Source organism: Lithobates pipiens, unplaced genomic scaffold, assembly GCF_037356315.1.
Source record: "Lithobates pipiens isolate NorthernLeopardFrog02 unplaced genomic scaffold, aLitPip1_a1.2 Scaffold_6, whole genome shotgun sequence".
Classification (NCBI taxonomy): domain Eukaryota; kingdom Metazoa; phylum Chordata; class Amphibia; order Anura; family Ranidae; genus Lithobates; species Lithobates pipiens.
The window spans coordinates 8,234,942-8,262,936 of NW_027507881.1; the positions used below are offsets into that span (position 1 = coordinate 8,234,942).

General features: G+C 44.7%; 1 protein-coding gene across 8 annotated transcripts in view; it reads left to right on the forward strand.

The window, feature by feature from the left end:
• LOC143958214 (C-myc promoter-binding protein-like) overlaps positions 1–27,995 on the forward strand; it is a 250,429-nt gene that overhangs the window by 122,517 nt on the left and 99,917 nt on the right. For all 8 annotated transcript variants that reach the window (XM_077467701.1, XM_077467695.1, XM_077467696.1 and 5 more), the window contains exons 10-13: positions 11,508–11,683; positions 16,594–16,694; positions 19,671–19,889; positions 23,993–24,138. In XM_077467701.1, coding sequence (XP_077323827.1) covers positions 11,508–11,683; positions 16,594–16,694; positions 19,671–19,889; positions 23,993–24,138 — 642 coding nt within the window. The remainder of the gene's footprint in view (positions 1–11,507; positions 11,684–16,593; positions 16,695–19,670; positions 19,890–23,992; positions 24,139–27,995) is intronic.

The following is a 27,995-nucleotide window of genomic DNA, read 5'->3' on the forward strand; positions in this document are numbered from 1 at the left end:
ATGTGCTATCACTGTACACCTCTTCACACATGTGCTGTCACTGTACACCTCTTCACACATGTGCTGTCACTGTACACCTCTTCACACATGTGCTGTCACTGTACACCTCTGCACACATGTTCTATCACTGTACACCTCTGCACACATGTTCTATCACTGTACACCTCTGCACACATGTTCTGTCACTGTACACCTCTTCACACATGTGCTGTCACTGTACACCTCTTCACACATGTGCTGTCACTGTACACCTCTTCACACATGTGCTGTCACTGTACACCTCTTCACACGTTCTATCACTGTACACCTCTGCACACATGTGCTGTCACTGTACACCTCTTCACACATGTGCTGTCACTGTACACCTCTTCACACATGTGCTGTCACTGTACACCTCTTCACACATGTTCTATCACTGTACACCTCTGCACACATGTGCTGTCACTGTACACCTCTGCACACATGTGCTGTCACTGTACACCTCTGCACACATGTTCTATCACTGTACACCTCTTCACACATGTGCTGTCACTGTACACCTCTTCATACATGTGCTGTCACTGTACACCTCTTCATACATGTGCTGTCACTGTACACCTCTTCACACATGTGCTGTCACTGTACACCTCTGCACACATGTGCTGGCACTGTACACCTCTGCACACATGTGCTGTCACTGTACACCTCTGCACACATGTGCTGTCACTGTACACCTCTTCACACATGTGCTGTCACTGTACACCTCTTCACACATGTGCTGTCACTGTACACCTCTGCACACATGTTCTATCACTGTACACCTCTTCACACATGTTCTATCACTGTACACCTCTTCACACATGTGCTGTCACTGTACACCTCTTCACACATGTTCTATCACTGTACACCTCTTCACACATGTGCTGTCACTGTACACCTCTTCACACATGTGCTGTCACTGTACACCTCTTCATACATGTGCTGTCACTGTACACCTCTTCATACATGTGCTGTCACTGTACACCTCTGCACACATGTGCTGTCACTGTACACCTCTGCACACATGTGCTGTCACTGTACACCTCTGCACACATGTGCTGTCACTGTACACCTCTTCATACATGTGCTGTCACTGTACACCTCTTCACACATGTGCTGTCACTGTACACCTCTGCACACATGTTCTATCACTGTACACCTCTTCACACATGTTCTATCACTGTACACCTCTTCACACATGTGCTGTCACTGTACACCTCTTCACACATGTTCTATCACTGTACACCTCTTCACACATGTGCTGTCACTGTACACCTCTTCACACATGTTCTATCACTGTACACCTCTGCACACATGTTCTATCACTGTACACCTCTTCACACATGTGCTGTCACTGTACACCTCTGCACACATGTTCTATCACTGTACACCTCTGCACACATGTTCTATCACTGTACACATGTTCCATTGCTTTCTCCTTATGTACATATGTGTCATCGCTACACACGTTTTCCCTCAGTGCACCCCTCTGCTCACATGTTCCATCACAGTACACCATTGATGGTAAACAGGGTTGAGTGTACAGCTGTAACAAGTGAGACCACTGGCTCTTATCACTCTTGCTTCAGCAGACATTTAAATCTCCAGGCTGCACATTGTATTTCCTGCACAGTCTGGAGGTCAGGAGGAGGCGGTGCAGCTCTGAATGACAGAGCAGCAGACCAATTGGTTTGACATCCTGCTGGGAGGCAGAAATCTGTAGATAGCAGTGTAGGAGAGGCTTCCATGGTGCTGTTCTCCTCACTGACACAAGGGACATGAGCAGAGATGTGAGTGGAATGTGAGCAAGTCACACATGCAGGCTACCTGCCGTCGGTGCTGTTAAACTGAAGGCAACCCCTGCTTTCAGTTTACTTACTGTCTGGAAAGTGTTCTCCTCCTCCTCTCCAGCCTCTGAGTGGTGCCTGCCCCTCCTCACCTCTCCGGTGGTCAGACTCATCTCGTGCTGGCTGGAGAAATATATATATTTTTTTTCTATCATTCTCTGCTCAGATTGCCCGGGCCCCCCCTGCTGGCGGGGCCCGGTACAACAGGGCCAATTGTACTGGCTTATCAGCGGCCCTGCTCTCAAGACCTCCTGCTCTCTAGCTCCCTCATCATCGCCTCCAGGACTTTTCCAAAGCCTCCCCAATCCTATGGAATGCCCTACCCCAATCTGTCCGCTTATCTCCTACTTTATTAGCTTTTAGACGATCCCTGAAAACCCTTCTCTTCAGAGAAGCCTACCCCACCCACACCTAACTGTATTTTCATTTTCTCCATCAGCTCACCTCCCACAGTTATTACCTTTTGTTTCAACTTGACCCTCCCTTCTAGATTGTAAGCTCTAACGAGCAGGGCCCTCTGATCCCTCCTGTATTGATTTGTATTGTAAGTGTATTGTCTGCCCTCATATTGTAAAGCGCTGCGCAAACTGTTGGCGCTATATAAATCCTGAATAATAATAATAATAATAATAATAGAAGATTTTGTTGACCACAATAAATGGCATTTGCTCCTCTCAGCTTTCTCTTGTTATATTTTTGTTTTTAACGAGGATGGTTGACATGGGTTGAGTAGCACTACAGAGAAAATTTTTGTTTTGTTTATGTTTTTTTTTTTTTTTTTTTTTTTTTGACATATTGCATTTTTAATACATATGGGACAGTGCCGAAAATGGGACTGAAGAGAAGTATCGGGGAAAAATACGTTCATTTTGTTTGTTTTGGTCCCATGGGTGTTGGAATCCATGTATGCCTAGAGGGAAGGCCGTTTTTCCATGTGGTCCAACATATGTAAGGCATCTGCACTACAGTCCACCACAATACATGATGCAGGCTGTGGTGAAAAAATACTGCAGAATCGTTTTTTTCTTTCATTGTGGCCCTTTCAAAACAAATGGCTTGCGGTAATCGAGGTTCACCAAAACACACGATAGAAGGGCAATGCCGGGCAAGTTCTTCTAGAGCCCAGGGCGAACATGGCAAAGTGCTAATCTGCATATATAGCTCTTATTTTACATATGCTCCCAGCACAATCCCCCCCCCCCATTTCCCCATCCTATCACAAATGCCCCCCAATAATATTACCCTTTCTAGCACAAATCTCCCTTCCTAGTTCCCCCCCCCCCCATCTCGCCACAAAATTAAAGTGGTTTGCCTAAAAACATGGTAGAGGGCAATGCTGGACAAGGTCATCTAGAGCCCAGAGCGAACATGCCAAATTGTCGTCCTCAGCCCCCCCCCCCCCACCCCCCACACAAATTTCCCCATCCTAGCACAAACGCCCCCCAGTCATCCCTATCAGTAAAAATCACCCCCCAAAAATGCCCCCTCTTAGCACAAATTCTTCCCCCCCCCCCCCATCATATTACTTTTTCTAGCACAAATCCCCCAGCCTAGCATAAATCCTTTTCCAGCATCTCCCCTCTCACCACAAATCCCCACTCCTAGCACACCTCCCCAAATTTCCCCATCTAGAACAATTCTTACCTCCTGCCGCCAACCCAAATTCCCCCTGTCAACACAAATCCCCACCCCTCTAATCTCCTTGTAATGCTTGTCCCAGCCCTGATTGGTGGGTATCCTTAAACGCCTTTTACCCCAGTGGAGTGCAGTATAAACAAAATTTTAAGTGTTTAAGGTAAACACATGATAGAGGGCAACGCCAGACAAGGTCATCTAGAGCCCAGGGCAAACATGCCAAATTGCGTCCTCCCAAGGGACCTGAGTGGAGGGAATGGATGCAAAGTCTCATGGGGAAACTGGGACCGCTGAGACAATCGAACACTTGCTGTGTGCTGTTGGGGAAGGGGGCGGAATCCTAGTGCTTTGAACAGAGGTAAGTATACACTATGGAAGGGACATGCTTTGTTCATTTTTCAACCTCGGAGGTTTACAACCACTTTAGTGCTCCTTTCACACAGAGCAATGACTTGTGTGCCTCGTGCAGAGCTGTGTTTTGCCGGCGTGGGGATGCATGGGGTGTTCTGTGCATCCCCATGCTGGCAGCCCTACAGTTTTCTATTGGGACATGTGGCTGCATGGACACAGCTACTGCTTCTGTGCGGTGTCCACGACCCCACACCCACATGGATGTCGTATGTTGGTCTGTGTGTGTGTGTGGTGTGTGTGTGGCTTTTTTTTTTGTTTTTTTTAACTAAAGCTGGAGAGTGCAAAATCAGTCTCACCTCTGCATAGAAACCAATCAGCTTCCAGGTTTTATTGCCAAAGTTTAATTGAACAAGCTGAGGTTAAAAGCTGATTGGTTTCTCTGCAGAAGTGAGACTGATTTTGCACTCTCCAGCTTTAGTAAATAAAATCCATTGGGACACTATAGCTGTGTCCGTACCGCTATGCATCCCAACACGCATTTATGGGACTGCCAGCACAGGCATGCACAGAACACTTGTGTATCCCTCGTGCCGGCAAGAGGCAGCCCTAATCTGGGCACACAAGTAATCACTGCATGTGAATGGGGGCCTTAAAGTGGTTGTAAACCTTTGAAATGAAAAATTAACAAAGTCTGACAGCAGACAACCCTGGGATTCTGCCCCCCCCCCCCCCCAGTGCTCCAGGACACGGCAAGTGATTGACAGCCTTAACTCCGCAAGTTTTCCTATGAGACTGTGGAGAAGGGGATCCATCCATCCATTCCCTCAACTCGGGTCTGAGATTACACTCAGCTCTGTGCAGTGTGTGACATCAGACCCCTGCCTCCTGGAGATCAGAAATGCTGTATAAATTCTGATCTTTGAGCGGCTGTGGAGAAGAGTGTGCTGCAGATAAACCAGGTACAACTTATGTAGGGGCATTTGCTTCATCTCTGTGCATCACCAGTCATTTCACTGGGGATTTGTGAGGATTTCCAACCACTCTGACCACCTCCTGCCCATGCTATAGCCAAATGACGGCTGCAGCACGGGCCTTAATTGCCAGGAAGACGTCATATGACATCCTCCCGTGCATGAGCTGCCTGCGTGCCCCCTGTGGGGCGCACTCTATGATCAGAGTTTGAGACTCTGCTGATCACAGATTGGAGTTAGGGGGCCGATCCCGGCCCCTTACCATGTAATCAGCTGTCAGCCAATGACAGCTGATCACCTGATCTAAACAGAAGATCGGTAATATTATTTAATTTTTTTTCCCCCATGCTGACGGCGTGAGGGGAAAAAAAAGCTGATCACTGGCTTCTGTCAGAAGAACATCGGTCCCCCACACAGACCCGCAGCTGCCTCATCTGTGCCCACCAGTGCCACCTATCAGTGCCCATTAGTGCCACCCATCATTGCCATCTCATCAGTGCAGCCTACCAGGGCCTATCAGTGCAGCCTCATCAGCTCACATCAATGAAGGAGAAAAATTACCTACTTTCAAAATTTTATAACAAACTTACACTTTAAAAAAAAAAACAGTGATAAAATACCACCAAAAGAAAGCTCCATTTGTGTGAAAAAAATTATAAAAATTTAATTTGGGTACAGTGTTGTATGACCTCACAATTGTCATTCAAAATGTGACAGCTGAAAATTTGGTCTGGGCAGGAAGGGGGGTTTAAGTTACTGGTAAGAAATAGGTTAATTCTGTCTGCATTACACTACACTGGGGTAAAACGTGTGTCAGGATACCCTCTTGTATGTGTCGGTGGGCTGTCATAACCACAACCCATTTGTTTTGAATAGGCCTCATTGAAAGGAAAAACTATTCTTACTGAGTGTCTGCAGGATACAGCCATTGCATCCCCACCCCATATCTGTTCACGGGTGCAATGCCTTGCAGTGAAAAAAAATTATAATAATAAATCCACTTTTTTTTTTTAAATATTTTTTATTTTATTTTTTTTTTATTTTTATTTTTTTACCTGCAATTTATAAATAATTTTGCATTTATTATTTTTTTTTTCATTTTTTTTTATTTTTTTGCTAAAAGGTAAACTTATGCTTTTTAAAGGTTAATTTAGCTTTTAAATAATATATCCTTCTTAACACAGCTTTTCTATTTTATTTTATTTTTTTATGTTTTTGTTTTTTTGTGATTCCTTTTTGCCATTAAAATCAATGCTTGGTTTTTTTACTGGCTTGTTATAGCATCCTAAGCCATGAAAATGCCAAGTGCTCTTGATTCCCCCCCCGTGTTCCAGGTTTCCCGGCTGTGTGGAAATAGTGAAAGCAGATTGAGATGCCACATAACGTGGTTTGCGTTACATGAACAGGCCGATCCTGAAGCTCGCGTTACTGAACCGAATCCAAATGCAGCTTTTCAGAGCCAGCCTGTAAAGTAGGAGAGAATGGGGCATATGGCCGAGAAGCTTATCGCTGGTCTGCCATTCCACTTCCGATGAAGGAGCATATTGCGGAGAGTTCGTGGAAATCGCAGATATTATCCAGTGAGCCAAAGTAGAAAGCTTTAGTCCAAAACCCGGCGAGGTCTGACGAGCCTGCAGACAGCAAACGTTTACTCAAACTATGAAGCTGATTAGGAAACTTTTATTTATTTATTTTTTTTTTTTCACTGCTATTTTTTCTGGCTTTACAGAGGAGATAGTTTACTAAAACTGGGGAAAAAAAATATCTTTTGCGTTGGATGAGATGATGAAGTGCCAGAACATCTGTCAGGTTTTTATTGCCCTCTGTGTTTTCTTTTAGGCTCCATTTACACGGGCGTTTTTTTCCACTGTGCAAATCCCAGTGGCAAGAATCTATTGATTCTGTCTGCTGCGTCTGACTGCTGCAACTAGATAGCTGTGGCTGGCGAGCCTGTAGAATGCAATGTCAGCGGCTGCAGCTATTCTTGCCTGTGATCACCTGCAGTGATCACGGCTTGCTACCGCAGGCGTGTGCATGGGGTGTGCCGAGGTGTGCCTGGACACGCCCTACTCACCCCGTGCAGAGCAGATTCCCCCTCCCAGACTGCCAGCTTCCTTCCTCTTCTCTCCCATTGGCTGCTGCTGCAGGCACACACAGGGGGATGTTTTAGAAAAGTGGGGAAAGGGGCTGGTAAATATGTAATTTGCCGGCCCCTTCCCTTTCGGAATGAACACAATAAGTGATCAGCACTTTTGAGCTTTGGAGTGCACACCCATGTTGGCTACACACATAGGGCAGGGGCATACGAACAGAGGTCACCATTGCAACCCAGCCCCATATTCCAGGGGGTCCCCCTGTACACCTGAATAGGAGGGTCGCCGGCATGTAGAGAAACCAATCCCTCCATGTCGCTGCTGAATGCCCACTTCTCTTCCCCACATTAAGCGCCTGCAGGAGGGAAATGGGGGGCATTGGTTCCTCTGCATGCCACCCCGGACCCCTCTGTGTGTGTCCCTGCCCCCCCCCCCCCCCCCGGCATCAATGACAGTTTTCCTCTTTCCACCTCCTGCCAGCTGCTGTGGAGGATCTGTCAGGATGAAGAGCGGGGGAAGGAGCCAGTAAATGTGTAATTTACTTGCCCCTTCCTTGTCTTAATGATTAGTCACTGGTATTGGTCACTGACTGTAAATAAATAAATAAATAAATTAAAAAAATCATTCTTCGCTGGGGCAAGGTAAACTATGTTTACTATGCTTTAGTTTGTGAATGAACAGAAAGCTCTGTACCAGGGGTCTCAAACTGGCGGCTCTCCAGCCGTTTCAAAACTAAAAGTCCCATGAGGCATTGCAAGGCTGACGGTTACAAGCCTGACTCCTACAGACAAGAGGCATGTTGGGACTTGTAGTTTTGGAACAGGTGGAGGGCCGCTGGTTTGAGACCCCCGCTCTGTGCAGAGCTATTCCTGTTCATTCATTTGGTGTAGCTGAGACTGCAGAGAGAGGGTCTGATGAATCTGTCACTAGTACCTTTCGCTGTCTCCAAAGTAACACATCAGGGGTCTGTTTTGTCAAGATTTTTTCAAGAATAGGTTTGCAGATGATGGACTTTATAGGCATAACACATGTATAAATGAAAAATTAATTTTATTAAAAAAGTATACAAGACAATTGCATGAAAATTCATTGGCTACTCACAAAATTGCCTTGAAGCATAAATAACACACCAACTACATAACATATAAAGTAATATACTAAAAGTGGGGGGCCAGTCAGGGGTGTCTCCAATACTTGAAGAAGAGAGAAGGCTGTGTGTCAAAATACAGCTCATATTTCATCAAAGCCCCGGTCCTAAAAAAAAAAATAATAATAAAATTGTAAAGAATAAAAATAAAATAACAAAAATAATTACTGAAACCAGTGGCAGAAAGAACTACCAGCGTAGAAAAAATTGCACTTGCAACTGGGATTTGAGGTTCCGCCACCATGGGGAACCCCAAGACTGCAAGAAGGTGGCCTGCTGTGGGACTGTACTAAAGGGAGTGAAGGGCCCCGGGGTCAGTGTGAGGGCCGGCCGGGCCCTGAGGTTCTAGTTACGCCTCTGACTTGGGGGTTGATTTACTAAAGACAAATTGACTGTATATTTAGCAAGTGCAGTTGCTCCAGAGCTTATTGGATAAGGGGGAGTTGGGCTGACTTTCATCATCCAATCCTGCGCAAGCAAAATTTTTTATTTATGTTTTTTTTTGTCTTTTTTTGTCTTCTTTTGTTTTTCTTTTTTTCTTTTTGTTTTCCTCTTCTTCTTTTTTTTTTTTTTGATTTAGTTTTTTGTGATTGGGCATTCGTTGCAAAGTAAAGCGTCATCTCATTTACTAAACTTTGGAGCAAGTGCACGATCAGAGTGCAACTGTACTTGCAAAGTGCACAATGTATTTGCCTTTAGTAAATCAACCCCGATGTGTGTCCAGCCGTGAAGTCTACATTTTGAAGCCTACATTCCGGGATGCATGGGGGCCCTAGATGCAAGAACCACTTGGTACAGCATCCAGCCACCACATATTTCCTCCTGTCGTAGATTTTGCCGGGTTGGATGTGGCACCCGTGTCTCCGGAGCACTTGAAAATGCCAGGCTTTAAAAAAGGTTTGGACCAATGTAACTATGTACAGTGTCTCACAAAAGTGAGTACACCCCACGCGATTCAGAAAATGCGAAGTGTTCTCTGGATAGTGCCTGTGCTGATTAGCCGACCTCCTGTGTTCACAATGCATCGTGCTGGCTGCTCGGCATGGAACCCGACATCTAGTAGAGATCGCTGGAGCAGTGGTGTCTATACAGTGATTTCCAGCTTCCAGAGGAATGGTATATTATATTCATAAGTTACAGTTACATTTCTCCAAAAGAATGTATCCGTTTTACATGGATGAGACAAACTATCAGGGGTGCTTACAATGATCAGCTTTTATATATTGCTCTAATACCTTTATCCGAAATGGAAAAATAAAACTGTCTGCTGTAACTGCTTGTAAAGTGTGAGCTGGAGTTCAGGTTCGATTTGTTAGTGTATTTAAATTTGCTACAACATCTAACATTCCACATCTCCCAGACTGACAGTGCTTCTGTCCAAAGGATGCCCCCTGTGCTCCTTCATCCAGAGTGTGTGTGTGTGTGTGTGGGGGGGGGGGAGCGCGCCAGATCAGCAGGTGAACACACATGGGAAAAGCCTAAAGGGAAAACAAATGCAGCCACCACATCTAATGATTGGTAAGCTGCAATAGATGACCTTTTTGGTTGTTTTGGGTTTAATATCACTTTAAATAAACCTAAATGAATGTCTGCTCGGATTAGTTTATCCTTTGGCCTTGATATTCACCACTTTCCACCAAGCGACGTAATGGTATGTGACTGGACGTTTTTGTACCGGGATGATAGGCATCACCCCTTGTACCGTTTTTTGTTAGACCCGGTGGTCGGCTCACTTGTAAAAGCAATAAGAGCAGCTCACTAGCCACTTTATTGTCATTACAAGCAGTGGGAGGGGGATACCCTCCCCCCCCCTCTACCTTCTGTGGCTCTCCCATCCCACCGAGAGACCCGAGCGACCAGCCGGCGCATCGGACTTCTGGCCAGACAGCTGAATAAAGCCGGATTCAGCTTTAATCGGCTATTTGTAATAGTAACCCAGAAGTGATGACATGGTATCACTTCCGGTTTACTTGGAAACCATCGGCGCCATTTTTTTTGAAAATCAAAAGGATTCAGAAACGCAGATCTTGGTGTTTTTCAATGCTTTTAAGAGCAGAGGAGAGATTTGGGGTGTTATAGACCCCCGATCTCTCCATAGAGAGGACCTGTTGCTGCCTATTACTGTCACAGGGAAGCTTGCATTCTTGTGACAGCAATAAAAGTGGTTAAAAAAAATTAAAGCAACAGTGTAAAAATAAAGTGCCCCGGTCTTCCCGTGCTTGTGCAGAAAGGCAAACGCACACTTTTCTCTTGCACGCACGCAAACAGCGATTATCCCACACACATGGGAGGTATCGCCGTGAACATCAGATCATGGGCAATAGTTCTAGAACCAGACCTCCTGTAAATACAAAGCGATAACCAGTAAAGGCTTTTAAAGTGTCGCCTATGGAAAGTAAAATTTACATTGTTTGTCCCCGTTGCACGGGCATGTGCAATTTTAAAGCGTGACATGTTGGGGTATCTTTTATTCAGTGTAACATCATCTTTTATATTTTACCCAAAAATTGGCTGTATTGTATTTGGCATTAAAATTCAAAGAAGTGTATATTTTCACAAAGAATTTGCATTTGAAAAACCGCTGCACAAATAGCACGTGACACAGAAAAAAATTGCAATTCCGACCAATTTATTCTCTAGGGCCACTGCTTAAAAAAATTAAAATAAATAAATGTAAATATATACATATATAATATTTATTATTAATAAATATATACATATGTAATATTTGTTATTATTAATAAATATATACATATATAATATATTTTTATTGATATTAATATATACATAATATATATTATTATTGTTATTAATAAATATATACATATATATTATTCACAATTTCTATAGCGCCAACAGTTTAGGCAGTGCTTTACCATGTAGAGGGGGAGACGGCACAATTACAGTACAGTTAAATACATGAGGGAATATATATATATATATATATATATATATATATATATATATATATATATATATATATATATATAATGTTCGGGGGTTTACAAGTAATTTTCTAGCAAAAAATATTGATTTTAACTTTCGAGTTCCACCCAAAAAAAAAATATTTTTTTTTTTTTTACTCACCTCTAAGTGTGTGTATGTATATATGTGTGTGTGTGTGTGTGTGTGTGTGTGTGTTTTGGGGTTCTGAGTAGTTTTCTTGCAAAAAAAAAAATACCAATTTGTTGCATGTGAACAAAAAGTGCCATAAAAGGCACGGACTGGAAGCAGTTAGAAATCGCTCTTTACTTTTGAAATATGCCAAGACAATCTAAATTGTATACCAAATAACGGCGATCGGATTGGTTTGAGTAAAGTGACTGACAGATAATGTTGACCGTTTTTTGTATTTTGTTCCACTTACTGTATAATTGCATTGTCTAGCATTGCTTTAATAACTGATACCTAACTGACAATAACAACATTCATTTTCTTTTGCAAGATGATCTTCCCTTTCCATTGGCCTTGTCCGTATATCCCGCTTTGCCCCCTGGCCCTGGCAGACGTGCTGAGTGCCCCTTGCCCCTTCATTGTGGGAATTGATTCTCGCTACTTTGATTTGTACGAGCCCCCTCCGGATGTGAGCTGTGTTGACCTAGATACCAACACCATTTCTCAGTAAGTATTCCTCCATGAGAACTTGTTCTGTGACAACAAAAAAAAAAAAAAGGTGATTGCCGTGGTGGTTTAAAATACATCAACTCTCTGGCTGGAGGGCAGTAAAGTCTTCATTACCAGTAATGGGAAGCATCTATTTCCTATTGCACTGGAAGGATGAGGCTGTATTTCATGTTACTGGTCTAAGACTGTTGAGATCACATAGTCTGATGCATAAATGATTTAATATTTCCTCTCTACATTTTGTGTCCAGTATTTAACATGTTTTTTGTCCTTTTTTTTTACTTTTTTTTTTTATTACCTTTTGTCTTTGTAAATGTGTGCAGCCAATTTAAGAGTGGTGTGCACAAAACGTATAGAAAATGTACATTTCATAAATACATATTTGAAAATCTAATTTTAATGGTGGGAATCGAGAATGAGGTTTGCATGGATCAGTAACCCCTTTACAACCACTTAAAGTGATATTAAAGGCGAAATTCACTTTTTTTTTTTTCCTCTCCTACATTCCCGCTCCCCTATATATAGCATTAATGTACTTATTTTGCAAAAAAAAAAACAAAAAACACTTGCCTCACTCTCTTTATAGCTATTTAATTACCTGACATCCCTGCTATGGCCGAATGACGGCCACAGCGCGGATGTGATTTCCCGGGAGGCCGTCTTATGACGGCCTCCCCTGTGCACGCTCCCTGCGTGCGCTGTAGTCACCGAGACTCGGGTGATTACCGATCTGAGTAAGGGGCCGGTCCTGGCCCCTTACCATGTGATCAGCTGTCGGCCAATGACAGCTGATCACACGATGTAAACAAAAGCTGAGTGATCATTTTGTTTTGTTTTTTTTCTCCTCGTGCTGACAGCGGAGGAGAAAAAAAAAGCCGATCACTGGCTTATCTTAAAGGGAAGTTGGTCCCTAAGAGGAAGACGCAATTATGCCTCATTTATACTGATCAACAGTGCCCACAAGTGCCACCTATCGATGCCCACAAGTGCCGCCAATCAGTGCCACATAGAAGTGCTGCCTATCATTGTAATCGCTCAGTGCCCATCACTGCCACCCATCAGTGCTGCCTCATCGGCATACATCAATGACTGACAAAATTTACCCGTTATAATTTTTTTTTAAAGAAAGTCTTTTTTAATTAAAAAAAATAAATAAAAATTGCACAGGTGATCATATGCCACCGAAAGAAAGCTCTATTTGGGGGGAAAAGGTAAAAATGTAGTTTGGGTACAGTGTTGTTTGACTGCACAATTATCATTCAGTGCGACAGCGCTGAAAGCTGAAAATTGGTGTGGGCAGGAGGGGGGTTTAATGCCCAGTAAGCAAGTGGTTAAACACACTGCTCAATTACCGTATTTATCGGTGTATAGCATGCACAGGCGTTTAACGCGCACCTTCATTATAAGAGTGAAGTTTTAGCAAGAAAACTTCAATTTTGAATAAAGAATTTTGAAGCAAAATAAGTCGGTGCTCATCTGCTGCCTTGCCAATCATTGCAGCCTAATCAGTGCCCAGCTACAGCCTTGCCCCTAATTGCAGCCTAATCAGTGCCCTTCTGCAGCCTTGCCCATCATTTCAGCCTAATCAGTGCCCTTCTGCAGCCTTGCCCATCATTTCAGCCTAATCAGTGCCCTTCTGCAGCCTTGCCCATCATTGCAGCCTAATCATTGCCCTTCTGCAGCCTTGCCCATCATTGCAGCCTGATCAGTGCCCATCTGCAGCCTTGTCCGTCTGCAGCCTTGTCCATAATTGCAGGCTGATCCGTACCCGTCTGCAGCCTTGCTCATCATTACAGCCTAATCAATGCCCAGCTACAGCCTTGCCCATCATTACAGCCTAATCATTGCCCATCTGCAGGCTTGTCCATACTTGCAGGCTAATCAGTGCCCATCTGCAGCCTTGTCTATGCCAGGATAAACAAACCCAGATCTCCTGTGTACTCGGCTCGGCTCACAGTCCCGCCCCTTGGCTCGGCTTCTATGATGGACATAACAGCGGTCCAATGCTGGGACATCAACACTAGGAGCTGTCCAGGGGGCAGGACTGCGAGCCGCGTACACAGGAGATTGTGACTCTGTGTTTCGGAGGTGCTCGTTCCCTCCCTCCCCCCTCCGAGGCAGCCTATATCGACGTATAACACACACACACACACACACACACACACACACACACACACACACACACACACACACACTTTTCCCCTATTTTAAAGGGGGAAAAGTGTGTGTTATACGCAGATTAAATATGATACTTCTCTCTGACTTCCTGGACAGATTTTAGGTCATAACACATGAAGGAGTTGACCAGCTGATCTCATTAGCACACACCCTGCATTATATACCCCCAGCTGGTCAACTCCTTCCTGTGTCATGAACTAAAGTCTGTCCAGGAAGTAAGGCAGAAGTAATTGAACATTGTGTTTAAAAGCTATGAAAAGAGTGAGGTAAGTGTGTAGAATTAATTGAAAGCTGTTTTATTTTTGGAAAATAAGTATATTAATGCTATATTGGTACATTGGAGATGGAATTTAGAAGAAAAAAAGGTGAACTTCGTCTTTGTCATAGCAGCTTGCTATGGGGGCAGGGGAACAACTGTTCCTTATGTCCATTTAGATATGGAGCCACAGCTCGGCCCCACCCCCCTCTCCTCATTGACTGACTCATTTTGACTGACAGGAGCAGGAGCCAATGGAGCTGCTGTGTTTTAGCCAATCAGGAGGGAGAGCCCCAGGCAGCAGAGGTTCTCCTGCGACATCGCTGGATCGAGATGGGACTCGGGTAAGTATTTGGGGGGAGGGGGGCTGCTGCACACAGGTTTTTTTTTTTATCTTAATGCATGGAATGCAATAAGATAAAATACCTTCTGCCTTTAGAACCACTTTAACACACTTATGTGCGGCAGCAAAAGAGTGGGCTTTAACGCCACACCCATGGATGGCTGGGCAGCTGATGTTTATGCGCTTAGAATGTGCTTCCAGCACAAAGACCGTGCTTGGTCCAGACTAAAGACCGGTAGCCAGGCTTCCAATCATGTGACCACTGTGACATTGGTTATATGATTCGCTGATCCTTCCCTCTCCCCAGTCGTTTAGAACTCTTTGTATAAAGGAATTTCCGGGGTGGACAGGAAAGGGAGTTAAACGTATGAAGCAGGGATATGCAATTAACGGACCTCCAACTGTTGCAAAACTACAAGTCCCATCATGCCTCTGCCACTGGGTGTCATGCTTGTGGCTGTTAGACTTGCAATGCCTCATGGGACTTGTAGTTCTGCAACAGCTGGAGGTCCGCTAATTGCATATCCCTGGTATAAATTCTTGGTTGCTATTTTAAGTAGTTTGGGAACGTTCTGTACCCAGGATGACTAATTGTCTTGGTGCATAAAATGTCACATCATTGTGCAGTAACTACGACTTCGGTTATAATTGTATATTCTTGGTGGGGGGGCCTCCAATGGGAAGAAACCTCTCCTCCCCTCAAATATCTCACAGAATAAAAATCACCCACGTTCCTGTTGCTCATCATCCTAGTTGTTCTAGTCAGGTTCTATTCTTACTCATTTAAAAAAAGGAGACTGGCAGGATGCACGCATCGGTTAAAAAGTACCCCTTTGTTCCATAAAAAAACACACACAGCACACTTACATGGAGTAAAACTGTGATCAGCATGAAGTGCAGAGGGAAGAACATGTGGATTTAGCCAAGGATGGAATCGGAGCTTCAATTGGTAAGTCTCCGTGGTATGAGGGTCAGACTCTCCACACAGATGGTAGGGATTGGTCAGGCGGCAAAAGGTTTCAGGGGCCCCACCCACTTTGTCAATCTTGGGAAAGGTGGCAGGGCCCTGCCTTTCTGCTCCTCTTCTTCTTTTTTTTTTTTTCTTTTTTATATGCCCATGGGTTGGAGCGGAGTAAAACTGTAATCGGCATACAGTGGAGAGGTAAAATTATCATGTAGATGTGTAGCCAAGGATGGAATCCTAGCTTTAATCAGTAAGCCTCCATGGTATGAGAGCCGAACCCAGCACACAGATAGAAGTTGGTGTTTCAGTGGCCCAGCCCTTAAGCTTGAGAAAGTGGCATGGCCCCTGAAACATGTTGCTGCACAACCATTCCCTTTGACACTTTCCTTGTTGCTGCAAAATGAGGTGCATGCAGGACAGCCATAGGCACTGCCTGCTTAACAGTTTTACTCCATGTAAGTGTGCTGTGTGTCTTTTGTGGAGTAAATGGGTACTATTTAACGGTCCATGCATCTTGTCTTTCTGCCTTTTTACATGACCATGGATTGGATTGGTCTCAGATCTATCTAGAAGCTGCATGATCATTCTCCCCCCCCAGTTCTCACCTGTACCATGTACCCCTTTGTGGACAGTTTTGGCAGATAGGAGTTCTGTGCAATTAGTGCTGAACATTGGGCGTGTGTGTTGTTTTTTTGCACATATCCAGTTATGTTATTGTTGTCTATTCCTTTGCTGGCCATAGACTATACAAAAAATCAGCCAAACCCATTTTCGAAAAACAAACATTCGGCCGTGAGCGCAAATGATATTGCCTTCTTGTAATGACCAATAAATCATTCAGTGGACATAAATTTAATGCATTTTTTTTGCTTGTTTTTTTTTTTTTTTAACACATACCTAGTGCAGAAAGTTTGGAAGGGAAACACGTTAACCTTTCAATTTATCGTTCGTTCAGCAGCAAATTTCCAAACTTGTCCTTTCGGTTTTTATTTGGCTAAAAAAAGCGTCCCAACCGATTATCGATTTTTGTGCCCGTTAACGAGCCGAAAAACGAACGAACGGTCTAAATGACTGATTTTCTGCTGATTTTTCAAATAGTATATGACCAGCATAACCCTCACAAGTTGCTGAACCTAAGCATCACTGTAATCTTTCCAAAATGGCAGAATTGATTGCAAACGGAATATCAGCTGGAAGATCCTGCCTAAGAAAGCCTGCAAGAATCTCCTGAACACGCTCAGTAATCTGTATCGGCAATTGGCGGAGTGTAAGTAGCTTTTTATGTTTTTGGACTGTGCAGTGCTACTGCTGATAGCAATGTTTTATTAAACGCCATGTGATGGTGGCAATGCAGACCATGCAAATATTACAATGGCTCATATTTTATCATAATGTGAGTGAATATATAAGCTGAATATGTGAGTCACGTTTGATTTCTTCCATACTGTAGATTTATTTTCTACTTTTAAGTCCTCCTCCGCTGCCACTTTTGGCATGACTTTTTTTTGGGGGGGGGGGTGGCAGGTATTTAGTTATGACAAGTACCCACTTCCCCTCAGATTGCCTAGGTCAGTGATGGTGAACCTTGGCACCCCAGATGTTTTGGAACTACAGTTCCCATGATGCTCTTGCACTCTGCAGTGTAGTTGAGCATCATGGGAAATGTAGTTCTAAAACATCTGGGGTGCCAAGGTTCGCCATCGCTGACCTAGGTGATTCAAGTGGAAGTTCTCCTCTGCTTCTTTCTGCAGTCTTCTGGGACGCGTCGCCGGTACCAAAAGACTGCGGGACCATTCACACAGTGCAGCGCGGCTCACACATGCGCAGTGGGAAGCCAAAAAACAGCATAGCCGGCTGCCCACAGTTGGGAAGGCTAGTGAAGAACCAGCCCTGGGGAGGACGGCGCTGGATCTCTGGACAGGTGAGTGTCGTTTTATTAAAAGTCAGCAGCTACAGGATTTGTAGCTGCTGACTTTCAAAAAAAATTTTTCTCCCCAGAGTGAACCTCCTCTTTTAAGGGGTTGTAAACCCTCGATCCATCCTATGCAGTAAGAGGGAAAAACCTCTGAGGCAGCTGCCTTCCAGAGCCCCCTTTTACTTAACTGAACCTGGTCTTTCCAGCAATGGGACTGAGCACACCAGCTCCAGCTGGTGTCTCTGGTCCTGATTGGATAGATTGATAGCAGCGCAGCCATTTGGTTTCCACTGCTGTCAATCAAATCCAATGCCGCGGGAGACAGGGGGTGGAGCCGAGTCCTACTGTCTGTGTCATTGGATGCTTCTGAGATCCAATTCCTGCACCATTTTACAGTTCCATCTGCAAAACCGACCTGGGGGTGTCGTTAACTTTACATTGACGCCCACAGCGGTGCGCAGATCTCAGTGTGGACCACTGTGCGATTCAGGTGTGATACGCACTAGTGTGAACTGGCACTTAAAGTGGTTGTAAACCCTTACAACCAACTTTGACCTACAGGTAAGCCTAGATTAAGGCTTACCTGTAGGTCCAAGAAATATCTCCTAAACCTACACGGTTTAGGAGATATTTGGCGAAAGACAGGCACCGCTGTCTACGGCGCATGCACCGTAGACAGCGGCGCGCAGGTACACTGAGCGCGCCGCGGTCAGCGGCGATATGCCGCGAGTGGCGGCTCCCGTACGCATGCGCAGGAGTGACGTCATCGCGGCTTCCCAAATGACAACGGCGGAGTGGCGAGATCCACCGAGAAGATGGATGCGCCGGACTACAGGGGACAGCGGTGACTTCGCTGGCTCCTGTGTCAGGTAAGTGACACATAATGGAATACTATGCCATGCACAGTAGTCCATTATGCTTTACCTTTGCAGGGAATGAAAGAGGAAGTAAACCCTTTATAAAAGTTCTCTAGAGCCAGGATATTGAGGGAGCTTCTGGGCAGCTTCAGTTTTTTTTTTTTTTTTTTGTCACAAACTCCAGCAGCAAATTTCTATGTGCCTTGGCCTAAATCAACTCGGCACATTCCATTTTTATTATATTGAATGAAATGGAGTAGATACTCAAGCCACTACTGTAGAATAAGTACTTTTGTTCTACAGCATTTTGGCACAACCTAGTACCTGCTTGAACATACCTGAAACATAGCATGAGATATTTAAAAGGTTGTAAAGTTTAGAAATGTAAAACCTATCACAAACCCAACAAGGTTGACCAAGACACCTTACACCTAACCCATCTTTTCACAATCGGCAAACAAGCCATTGCGAAGATCTGGAAGGTCCTGACTCAACATTAAAAAAAATATATATATATACCAATAAAAAAACTAAAACATGATTTAGGCTGGTCATACATGGTCGAATTTCAAAATAATTTTCTTTTGAAAATCAGGTAATTTATGCATTTTGTGATCCGATGGTGCCACCATTGAATTCGAAATTCGGCGGACCGAGCCTTCAATTTCACCTCATGTTACACAAAATAATTTTTGTGGCTAGGAATCTTCTTTTCTTTCTGTGAATTTTCTTGCACGCGCATTTCTTTTTCGATTTTATAATTCTCGCACGATTCTCCCATTATTGATTAGAAAATCGTTTTTTTTTCCAACATGTCCGATTACTCCTATTTGATTGCCGCTTGAAAATAGTCTGTTGCTGCAGCCCACTAATGGTGCGAAATACAAACAAAAATTCTTAGATACAAACGAAATTCGACCCGTGTATGGCCTGCCTAACCCAAACCAAGTTTGGCAGCAGTTTTCAAGAATGATGAAGATAGAATATCCATCCACCGAAAATGATGGGAATACTGGGCCAATCGTTCTCCCCTTCAAATGCCCATGGTTGTGCCTATTGGCTCTATAATTAAACCCTCTGACCTATACGCAGCTCCCCCTATCCCCACCCCCACACACACTCCTTTTTCTTTTTTTCTTTTTTTTTTTCCTTCGTCTCTTTTCTTCACTCCACACCTTGCAGCTAACCAGCAGCCCATTGAACTGCAACCAGCACAACTCCAAGAAGCCCTACACTTACATATTCGGTGCTACCTCTGCATGTATATTTTTGCTGTGTGTTTTCATTTTAATAAAAAAAAAAATATTGAGTTAAGAAAACAAAATGTAACTTCAAGTGCTGCACAAACTGTATAATATTTATGCAGTTTTAGTTTTGCATTTTAGGTTCTGCTCTTGCTTAGAGATCTGTGATTTTTATGACTTTTATGTAAAACGTGGGCTCTGACAACGTGTCCATTTTACCTTTTTAGTACAGCAAAGGCCTAGAGAAGATGCGCTGATGGAACTTGCTATGAATGACTGTGACTCCAGTTCAGGGAAGAAAATGCATCAACTGGACATGGAGATTCAGGAAGCTTTTCTGTGCTTCATGGCATCCATTTTGAAAGGGTACAGAGTCTACCTGCGACCAATCACACAGGCTCCATCTGAGACAGCCACAGATGCAAGCTCTCTTTTTGAGTTGCAAGGTATGCAAAATATAATGTTCTTTATTGATACTTTGGAGTTTTTTGTTTTATTCTTATAAAACGTTTTTTTTTATTCTCAGAGAGTAGAAAAAAGTTAGACACCCAAGTGGGCTTCCTACGCAGGGGAGAACACTTGTGATGATAAACAAGTTAGGTTCGACAAAATGAAATAAAAAGGGGAAAAAAAAGGAATAGAGAGCAAACATTGCATAGCAGTCCACATTATTTCAAAAGTTGGTTCCAGAATGTTCCCTGAGAGATTGAAGTAAACAGGAGCAAGTGAGAATAGTGAGGCGGCTTAGGGACCGCTTCCTGGGCAGAATTGTGAGCCCTGGTCCACTGCTGTAGAGGGGTCCTCCAACCATCGAGCCCACACATTGCAAACATGTTCTTCCCGCTCCTATTATCATAGAAGTGTCTTGGTATAATTTCTAGTGCAGAAAAACATAGATCTCTGCACAAGTGTTGACAAGCCCTTAGTTCAGTGTCACCAGTTCCCCCTTCACATCACAGACCCCCCTCCCCCCTTTTTATATCAGACTTCCCAATCACAGACTCCCAATTAGCCATTTTCCCTCCCCGGTGTCATGTGACTTGTTAGGTCTCAGGTGTGAATGGGGAGCAGGTGTGTTAAATTTGGTGTTATCGCTCTCACTCTTACTGGTCACTGGAAGTTCAACATGGCACCTCATGGTAAAGAACTCTCTGAGGATCTGAAAAAAAAAGAATTTTTGCTCTACATAAAGATGGCCTAGGCTATAAGATTGCCAAGACCCTGAAACTGAAATGCAGCAGGGTGACCAAGACCATACAGCGGTTTAACAGGACAGGTCCCACTCAGAACAGGCCTCGCCACGGTCGACCAAAGAAGTTGAGGTCACGTGCTCAGCGTCATATCCAGAGGTTGTCTTTGGGAAATAGCCGTATGAGCGCTGCCAGCATTGTTCAGAGGTTAAAGGGGTGGGGGAGTCAGCCTGTCAGTGCTCCGACCATACACCGCAAACTGCATCAAATTGGTCTGCATGGCTGTCATCCCAGAAGGAAGCCTCTTCTAAAGACTATGCACAAGAAAGCCCACAAACAGTTTGCTAAAGACAAGCAGACTAAGGACATGGATTGTAAAAGTGAAGGAACCTCGTGCTATGGAAGTAGTATAAAGTAGGGCTGTTATTGATTAAAATTTTCGTGTTCAATTAATCAATTTTTTTTAATCGATTGACTATTTTCGTATAATTATAACGCACATATAGATTTTACATTACAGATTTTTATTACAGAAGTAATTTTTTTTTTCCACAGTAGTGTGACAATCCCTCCACCTCCGGTCTAACTAATCACTCTCACCTTATGGCATGGACCCCTGTGCAAACAGGTGGTCATGCAAGCGGGTATCAAAAGGGGTTAACACGAACCATAAACTTCTCTCACGTCTCCTTAGATCTCAGCAAGGACGCCAGGTCATGGGTAGAAAGAAAAGATCAAAGTGCTCACCGCTTAAGTATAAGATTTCATTTTTGTGTTCAAAACACAAACTACTCACATGAAGATGATAAAAACACAGCATGTAAAGCCGACAATCGTGTTAGTTCCGTAGGGCAGCAGCGGATGACTTCATGCGTAGCTCCTCCCCCCGTACGAGTTACATTCAATCAGAACTTTGACGTTGGCGGACTCCTCCCCCTTCCCTTTGTTGGCAGACGGAGGCACTTGGGGAAGGGGGGAGGAGTCCAGTGACGTCGATGTGTGTGTGACGTCACCGGATCTCCGACGTCGGAGAGGTGAGTACCGATCAAAAGATTTTTAATCGAGGAACTCGTCTTTCATTTCCACAGCCCTATTATAAAGTGCTTAAAAATGTAATTAATTCAATAAATGAGCTGTTCCCCTGAATGTGCAGAATGCTTTGTCTGATTTGGGGTCTTTGGTAATAGGGGGTGCTGTGAATAGTGCTGTTTTAGTGTTCAGTAATAGCAGTCTTGGTAAATGGACAAAGTGCATGGTGCTAATTAATAATATAAACCGTTCATTAATAATACTTTTCCAGTGCTAAATTTATATTGTTGACAGTGAATCAAATATTTGATCAAAACAAAGTCTGTGCATCTTTTTAAGATGAAACTTCAATCCTTACACCATCGCCAGTGGCAAAACTTCATATAAATCACCCGGTGGATGTGAGTGAAATGCCTTCTCACTGAACCACCATGACCTCTCTAAAAAGGTGGTCAGATCAGGCTGTTTAAGTGGCTCAATAGTCCTGCTGGTATACCAATGGAGATGTAGCTGGGAACCTTGATGTTTCTCCACTCAGGGGTACACTGGACACTAGAGCTGCAACGAACGATTAGTTTGTCTGTTGACTAATCTACCGATTATTTTTTTCGATTCGTCATCGACTATACGATTTTTTTTGATTTTTTTATTGAATAAATGAAATACTTGTATAGTGCACAATGGGAACTGAATCGCCTCAATCAAGTGTTTTTTTTTTTTTTTTGATTAGCTAATTAATCCTTTGGATAACCTTACAAAAAAATAAGTACATAAAAAAAAAGTAAGATAAAATAATATAACTAGTACATACACACACGTGTGTATGTGTGTGTGTATGTGTGTGTGTGTGTATATATATATATATATTCTCTTATCTTACCATTTATTTTTTGTAACATTAAGATAAAAGTGTATATATACTTTTATCTTAGCTTTTTATTTTCTGTTCAGAAGTTCATGAATGTTTATAATTAATTTTTTACAATGCTTTCTTTTTTTTAAGAAGGAGGGTGTGTGGGGACAGTGCCAGTGTGTTTTTTGTTTTTTTATTATTTTTTACAATTTTTATTTTTTTATCAGCCCTGTTGGGGGGCGGGGGGGGCGCTATGGTGAGATATCAGGGGTCTTAAACAGACCTCTGACATCTCCCATTTGAGACAGGGAAAGGGACTGGGGACAGTCCCTTTCTCTGCAGCTTCTGCTGCACTGATAATGAATGGAGAGAAGACAGCGGCTTCTCTCCATTCATTAACTGAGACATCGTAATCACAGGAGGTTACAACGTTTCAGTTATGTGAATGGACAGAGTCCATTCTGAAAACGAAGCAGCCGGGTTTACCAGCTTCTACCTCCGCTCTCCATCCTGAGATACCGAGGGGGACAGATGCACGGAGGGGGACAGATGCACGGAGGGGGACAGATGCACGGAGGGGGACAGATGCACGGAGGGGGACAGATGCACGGAGGGGGACAGATGCACGGAGGGGGACAGATGCACGGAGGGGGACAGATGCACGGAGGGGGAAAAGAGAGGGGGCGGCGGCACGGAGGGGGAGAGAGAGGGGGCGGCGGCACGGAGGGGGAGAGAGAGGGGGCGGCGGCACGGAGGGGGAAAATGGGGGGGGCGGCGGCACGGAGGGGGAGAAGATGGGGGAGGGGGCGGCGGCACGGAGGAGGAGAAGATGGGAGAGGGGGCGGCGGCACGGAGGAGGAGAAGATGGGAGAGGGGGCGGCGGCACGGAGGAGGAGAAGATGGGAGAGGGGGCGGCGGCACGGAGGAGGAGAAGATGGGAGAGGGGGCGGCGGCACGGAGGAGGAGAAGATGGGAGAGGGGGCGGCGGCACGGAGGAGGAGAAGATGGGAGAGGGGGCGGCGGCACGGAGGAGGAGAAGATGGGAGAGGGGGCGGCGGCACGGAGGAGGAGAAGATGGGGGGGGGCGGCAGCACGGAGGGGGAGAAGATGGGAGAGGGGGCGGCGGCACGGAGGAGGAGAAGATGGGGGGGGGCGGCAGCACGGAGGGGGAGAAGAGAGGGGGACACGGAGCAGTGTGACGCATCGACGCCCTGCACGCACGTTGATGTAATTGATTAAGTCGACTTGTCGTGGCAGCTCTACTGGACACCCATCGTACCGTACGCTGTAGTACTCCTGTGTGATTAAGGCCTTATAACAGCAGAAAGTAAAAAAAAAGTAATGTCTCTCTCTCTCTCTCTCTCTTCTCTCTTCTCTCTTCTCTCTTCTCTCTTCTCTCTTCTCTCTTCTCTCTTCTCTCTTCTCTCTTCTCTCTTCTCTCTTCTCTCTTCTCTCTTCTCTCTTCTCTCTCTCTCAGATTTCTTAAAGAGCCGTGATCGTTCTCACCACAAATTTTATAATATGATGACTAAAACGCAGATGTTCATCCGCTTCATTGAAGAGTGCTCATTCGTTAGCGATAAAGACGCCAGCCTGGCCTTTTTCGATGACTGCGTTGAGAAGGTATGTTCCCGAAAATAAACTTTTGGAGCTTCTATTACTGGGGATGTTTTGTATTATTTTTTTTTTTTTCAAAACTTGCAAGGCAGCGGTAATCTCCATCATATCATTTATAAATGTTAAACCATTGTGCTTCGTTTCTCTCGGGTGATGCTTGGTAAAGTTCACCTGTCTCTTCTGTTAAGCTTTAATACACTTTCTCCATAATTCAGACAATGAAATGAAATGACAATGTGATGTGATTTGACACATGCTTTTCTTTGCTATTATCTCAGATTAACAGTTGCAGTCGGAAAGGTTTTGGCATTCTTTGCAAATTATAACTGACAACTGTATGCCAAGTTGTGTGTAAAGCCGTGGCCAAAAGTTTTGAGAATGTGAAAATTAATATTTTTTTTTTTTGTCAAAGTCTGCTGCTTTAGTGTTTTTCGGTCTTTTTGTCAGATGTTACTATGGTATACTGAAGTATAACTACAAGCATTTCATTATTGCCAATTACATGAAGTTTATGCAAAGAGTCAACATTTGCAGTGTTGACCCTTCTGTTTCAAGATCTCTGCAACTCATCCTGACATGCTGTCAATCATCTCCTGGGCCACATCCTGACTGACAGCCCATTCTTGCATAGTCAATACTTGGAGTTTGTCAGAATTAGTGGGTTTTTTTTTTGTTCACTCGCCTCTTGATGGGCCATAAATTCTTAATGGGGTTAAGGCAGGCATGTACTGGCCATCGGGACTACAGGGAGTTTCCCGGTGGGCCGATGGCTCAGTGGGCCACTCTGATGTAAGGGGGCTGGTGATGGGGACACTCTGATGTAAGGGGGCTGGTGATGGGGACACTCTGATGTAAGGGGGCTGGTGATGGGGACACTCTGATGTAAGGGGGCTGGTGATGGGGACACTCTGATGTAAGGGGGCTGGTGATGGGACACTCTGATGTAAGGGGGCTGGTGATGGGACACTCTGATGTAAGGGGGCTGGTGATGGGACACTCTGATGTAAGGGGGCTGGTGATGGGACACTCTGATGTAAGGGGGCTGCTGATGGGACACTCTGATGTAAAGGGGTGCTGATGGGACACTCAAAATATAAGTGGGCCGTTCTGGATGAAGTCCAGGGCCAAATTTCTGTCCCAGTCCGGCCCTGGGTTAAGGTCTAGGTAGTTTCCTGGCCATGGGCCCAAAATTTCAATGTGGTGTTCTCCCAAGCCACTCAGTTATTACTTTTGCCTTATGGCAAGGTGCTCCATCATGCTGGAAAAGGCATTGTTCCTCACCAAACTGTTCTTTGTATGGTTGGGAGAAGTTTCTCTTGGAGGATGTTTTTTTGTGCCATTCTTTATTCATGGTGGTGTTCTTAGGCAAAAGATGTGAGGGGTAAGCCAATATACATATGAGAATGGGAGAGAGACCTGCAGCATACATTTACAGAGGCTCAATTGAAGCATTTATATCATCTTGCCCACAAGAGCTCAGTGGACACTAATGCCGTGTACACACGACCGGACTTTTTTCGAAGGACTAGGTCCGTCAGTCTTCCCGACGGACTTTCGGCGGAGTTCCGGTGGACTTTCTGAATGAACGGACTTGGACACACACACAATCACACCAAAGTCTGAAGAATTTGAACGTGATGACATGCGACTGAACTAGAATAAGGAAGTTCATAGCCAGTAGCCAATAGCTGCCCTAGCGTCGTTTTTTTTGTCTGTCTGGACTAGCATACAGACGAATGAATTTCTTGGTCCGGCTGAGTTCTGGCGGGAAAATTTTAAAACATGTTCTATTTCTAAATTCCGCCAGATTTTTGCCAAGCAAAGGTCCGATGGAGCCCACACACGACGGACTCGTTCCGTCAGACCTTTGCTGTCAAAAAGTCTGGTCGTGTGTACGCAAGAAAATTAGCTTAAAGCTGCTGACTCGGTGGTACAGAGTCCCAGCGACTTTGGCTAGGATATATCCAGCAGCTTCTGCCTGTTGGAGCGGCTGTGGGCTTCGAGGCACCTTCCTACACCTTTTGGTGGGAGTGCCCAACGCTCCGGCCCTTTTGGCAGGATATTGGGGCTCAGATAAAAATTATCTTGAATGTAGATTTGCAAGATTCCCCATTGGAGTTCCTACTGCACATGCCATACACTCCTCTAAGCTTTTATCGCAAATCCATTCTCCCACACCTATTTAAATGCTGCCCGGCGTCTGATTCCTGTACATTGGAAGTCTGCCCATGTCCCAGACTCATCCGGTTGGGCGTGTCTGCTCAACTCTATCATGGCGGTGGAGGAGTGGATGGCGAAGTGCAAGGGACAGGTATGATAAATTTTATGCTGTCTGGGCCACTTGGAAACATTAAAGTGGTTGTATACCCACTTTTTTAACTTTTACCTACAGGAAATCCTATAATAAGGCTTACCTGTAGGTAAAAAAAATATCTCCTAAACCTGTACGGTTTAGGAGATATTCCCCTCGGTATGCGCCGCTGACTGCAGCGGCGCATGCGCACAAGGGGGTTCTCTCCGTGAAAATCCGGCAGCGCTCGTCCGGCCGGATTTAAATCTCCCGCGCGCATGCGCGGGAGTGACGATATCGCGGCTCCGGCCACTCACAGCGCCGGAGCCGCGATACCCGGAAGAGACGCCGAGGGAGCATGTCGGCTTCCTCGGCGTGGATCGGGCGAGATGTCGGGGCCTCGTTCTAAGGTAAGTATTTCATAATGAGCTAGTATGCGGTGCATACTAGCTCATTATGCCTTTTGCTTTGCAGGTTTAAAAAAAAAAAAAAAAAAATTGCGGGTTTACTACCGCTTTAAGTGTCCAATATGACGCAGACATCATCTGCTGCCACCCCTGGGCAAGCGGATTAGTGGATGATGGTACATAATTACATGGAGGCTGAGACCTAAGCACCTCAATCCCCCTAGGTTTTCTACAACAGTTACTGACTCACACCTATTGCTTTTGTGCTGTTTGATCGTTCTGTTCTTTGTTCTCAGGTATGTCCATTCGCCCCACCCCACCCCCCTTTCCACGTTTTCCCACCATCTCACTTTGGGTTATGTTGGATGCAACATGTGAGGTGTTGTATTTTATATAGGAGAATGCAACCCAGAATTTGATACAGTGGTCAAAGTACTCACAAGCCCCCTTGTGGTTGGGGTGTAACTTGATGAAGTCATATGAGTCAAGCTATCTGAATGTATCAGGCCGCGTACACACGGGCGGACTGTTCGCCCAACTTTGTCCGCTGAACAGTGTTTGGGCGGACAGTCCGCTCGTGTGTGGGCTTTCAGCGGACAGTTTCAGCGGACAGTTGGACGGACAAGGTTTTTCGGAAATTCCGAAAAACTGTCCGCTGAAACCTTGTTTGAGCGAACAGTCCGCCCGTGTGAAGGCTTGTTCGTCAAACAAAGTTGCGCGCATGCTCAGAAAGGATTTTCACGCCGAAAGCTATAATGCAGTGTATAGGACGTCGTATTTTTCGTCCCGTCGTACGTGCCGTTCACGTCATCGCGCACGGTTTCAGCAAACTGTTCGTCCGTCGTGTGTGGCCATGTCCGTCCATGCTAAGTTTGAGCGGACTGTTTGCCTAAACTGTTGGACGGACAAAGTTGGGCGAACAGTCCGCCCGTGTGTACGTGGCCTCAGAGGTTTCTCTACGCCGGTAACCCAATAGCCTTTCTGTTCTATATATGTGCCCCTTGGGCATTTACTGTTTGTCTTTCTATTCCCTTTTTTTTTTTTTTTCTCAAAGTATGTTATTTTGAAAATATAAAATAATATATTTTATATAAAATAAAAAGATGTGAGGGAGCCTACCCCCCTGGCTGAGGATCAACCCCCCACACATGAATGGTCTCAGGATA